At 47.9% G+C, this 3,173-nt stretch overlaps 1 protein-coding gene across 1 annotated transcript; it reads right to left on the bottom strand.

Annotated features, from left to right (window-relative positions):
• Window positions 1-1,026: 1,026 nt before the first annotated feature.
• LOC146886299 (uncharacterized) lies at window positions 1,027-2,019 on the bottom strand. The gene has a single exon (XM_085673381.1). The coding sequence runs from the start codon at window positions 2,017-2,019 to the stop codon at window positions 1,027-1,029; it is 993 nt and encodes a 330-aa protein (XP_085529507.1).
• Between the last annotated feature and the right edge of the window lie 1,154 nt (window positions 2,020-3,173).

The raw sequence follows: 3,173 nt of genomic DNA, 5'->3' as shown, positions 1-3,173 counted from the left end.
GAGGCGAGAAGATGGTGTGCGACGCGAAACGGTGAGTAAGATGGTGGCGCAAGGTGCAGAGATGGTGGAGGTTGGATGCGTGACGGAGCTGTTGGACGCGAGAAGAAGATGGCGTTGCTGTTCGTGGTGGCCGGAAGACGTGAAGGTGCGGTGGAGATGGAGGTTGAAGTTTCCGGCGAGTTGCAGTGGTGGCCGGCGAGGAGATGGCGGCGGCGGCTGCCATGGTGGGTGGAAGGGAAATTAGGGTTAGGGTTTCATGTGTGAGATGGAGGAGATGATGACGTGGCAAGATCTGAGTGGTCAATTTGGTAAGTGGAGGATTATAACACGTGGCAGCTTATGGTTGGCTAATTTTAAAAGGTGGGGATTGCCACATGGCATGATCTGGTTGAGTGGAGTTTAAATGGTAGGAGGGGTGCAATTTAGTGAAAACTGGGGGTGCAGAATAAGGTTTTTGGTGGTCCACTTTGCAGGAGTGTGCAAATAAAATCTGGGGGTGCATTTAGCTCCTGATTTATTCTTTTTCAGAATTTCCTGATTTTGGACTTATTTTGTAACTTTGAATATTTTAAATCCACACTATTAATGACCAAAAATAAATTCCAGCTGCATTAACAAACGTTAGAATATCCAATAATATTTTATGCAACTAAAATCAATTTTTACGCCACTTTTACCAAACTTACTCAATAAATCCAATAATCACAAATCCTAATTAAATCAATCTTTAAGCACAGAAAATTCAATTAAATCCCCAAATTTAAATATTAAATGAGGGCAAAAATTTGAACTCATTAGTAACCCAGGTACTTCATCTAGAAACACGTCCTCAAACTCATGCACCACAGGTATAATTGATGGTCTCTCTCTCTCCTCCACTTCCACACGGGCGAAGATTATGAAGCATAGCGCGCCACTCTGAATCTCCCTCACCACCCCCTGAGGAGACACCAACTCGAGCTCCTCTGAATCGGGAAACAACAACCTCTTCTCCCGGCAGTCTATAAGGATGCAGTTGGCAAAGAGTCAATTCATCCCTAGGATCACTTCCAACTCTTGGAGAGGTAGACATATCAAATTCACCTTATATTTGCGTCCTTCCACCTCCACAAGACACCTAGCACACAAGGACGACGTCCTGACCAAACCCGATGCCGGAGTAGATACCACAAGTTCACATTGTAGCTCACACACCGGCATACCCAACTTTTTCACACAAGCATCTGACACAAAGGATTTTGTCGCTCCAGAATCATATAACACGCAGCATCTCAACCCAGAAATCACACAATAACCCATAACGAGGTTACCTAAACCTGTCGCCTCTGCTTCGGTCATGGCGTAGACTTTGCCCGTCGCCTGAGGCCTGTTGCCTTTATCTCTCCGCTGGTAATGGTGAGGAGTCTGAACTGGTGGGCGTGTCGCTGCCCTAGCAAGAGTGGGACAATCCTTCCCAAAGTCGCCCTCCTTGCCACAGTTGTTGCATCTGCTGTAACCCTCCATGCGTGGGCAAGCGCTCCTCAGGTGTGGGCCCCCACATATGTAACACTGCACTCGACCCTGTTGGGGAGGCAGACCCTTAGAACTCTTGAGGCTGATGGGGAGGTCTTTCATATGGTCTCCTCCGCTCGTCGTGTCTGGGCTTGGACCAGATGGTCCACCAATCCTTTGAGGCTGCTGGGGCCGCTGACCCTCTACCTCATTCTTCATCTTCTCCATCACCTTGGCCTTCTCCACCAGAGCGGCAAAATCCTTAATGGATAAGGGTGCTACCATTAAGCGAATTTCTCCCCTGAGCCTGTTCTCGAATTTCTGGCATCTCCACTCCTCATCGAGCGGCAAGGTATAAAAGCGGCTGAGGTGCTTGAACTTCTCAGCATAGTCTGTCATTGTCTTCCCTCCCTGGGTCAGTTGGAGGAATTCCACCTCCTTGGCATATCGAATGCTGTTTGGGAAATATTCCGAGAGGAATTTCCCCTTAAAGGCCTCCAACGTCACCAACTCGCCTCTCTCCTCCATGATGGATTTGGTACTTGTCCCCCAGTGCTAAGCCTCCCCGGTGAGAATGTATACTGTGAAAGCTAACATGTTCTCCGCTGGGCATGTTTTTGCATCAAAGATCCTCTCCAGATCCTTCAGCCACTGGTCTGCTGCGTTAGGGCTCGTCTTCCCATTGAACTTCATGGGATGGTGTTTGAGGAAGTCTTCCAGACTCCACTCCCTGACTGGTGGTCGTGGCTTCGGGCCAAACATAGGGGCAATCGCCCTGTTCTCTTCCAACTGGCGGAGGGCCTCCATAGGCTGCCTATGTGCATCCTCGGCAGCCACACGTGCAACCTCCATCTGCTGCATCACTGCCTGCTGTTGCTCAAGCGACGCCGCCTGTCGCTGCATCGGTGCCTCATGCTGCTGCATCATCGTTGTGCTTTGCTGCGTCATGGCAGCCACCATCGCCTCTATTGCCCTGGTGATATCGGGCAAGTCAACCTAGGACGATTGCGAAGTCCTACGAGGAGATGCCATAGTTCACTAGCACACAAAAAATCACTTGGTTAGGCTCGAATAAGGCTAGAATTTAACTAAGAACACTCAGAAGGCACAGAGAAAGCTAAGTGGACATCCAAGTCCACAGACCTAAGGAATGACCACTCTGATACCATAAATGTAACGTCCCATTTAATTATTAAGCGAAATTAAAAGACACGTCACACAAAATAGTAATGTAGAGTAGTCCTGGGGTCCTAAACACAACCCGTACAAACTGGGCACACCACGATGCCAACGGAAACCAAATAAAAGTCTAACAAAATGAAAGTAGAATAGTAAGGCATAGAGCAATACATGGGCCGTAGCCCTAAAGAAAACCCACGAAGAAAAGAAACATAAAGTCCAGCCCAGATGACTAAGCAGCGGAATCGCCATTTCCTTGCTGACCATGGGAACCTCGCCCATCTGCTCCCATCAATTAAATTGATGATCATCGCAAGAAAGAAGAGCCACAAACAAGACAACCATACAACAAACAGGGTAAGCTAGAGCCAACAACATTTTCATCATACAGACAAATATAATTTCACCATCCAATATCCATACAACAACCAAGCATGTTATGACTTTTCAATCGATACACTACGACTCGACTCGACTCATCCAGATACGTATAACCTGGTCGG

The sequence above is a fragment of the Vigna unguiculata genome, chromosome 5 (assembly GCF_037176805.1).
Source record: "Vigna unguiculata cultivar grain cowpea cultivar isolate G323 ecotype 2 chromosome 5, ASM3717680v1, whole genome shotgun sequence".
Taxonomy (NCBI): domain Eukaryota; kingdom Viridiplantae; phylum Streptophyta; class Magnoliopsida; order Fabales; family Fabaceae; genus Vigna; species Vigna unguiculata.
The sequence above is the reverse complement of the archived record's forward strand: the minus strand, read 5'-3'. Positions and strand labels throughout refer to the sequence as shown.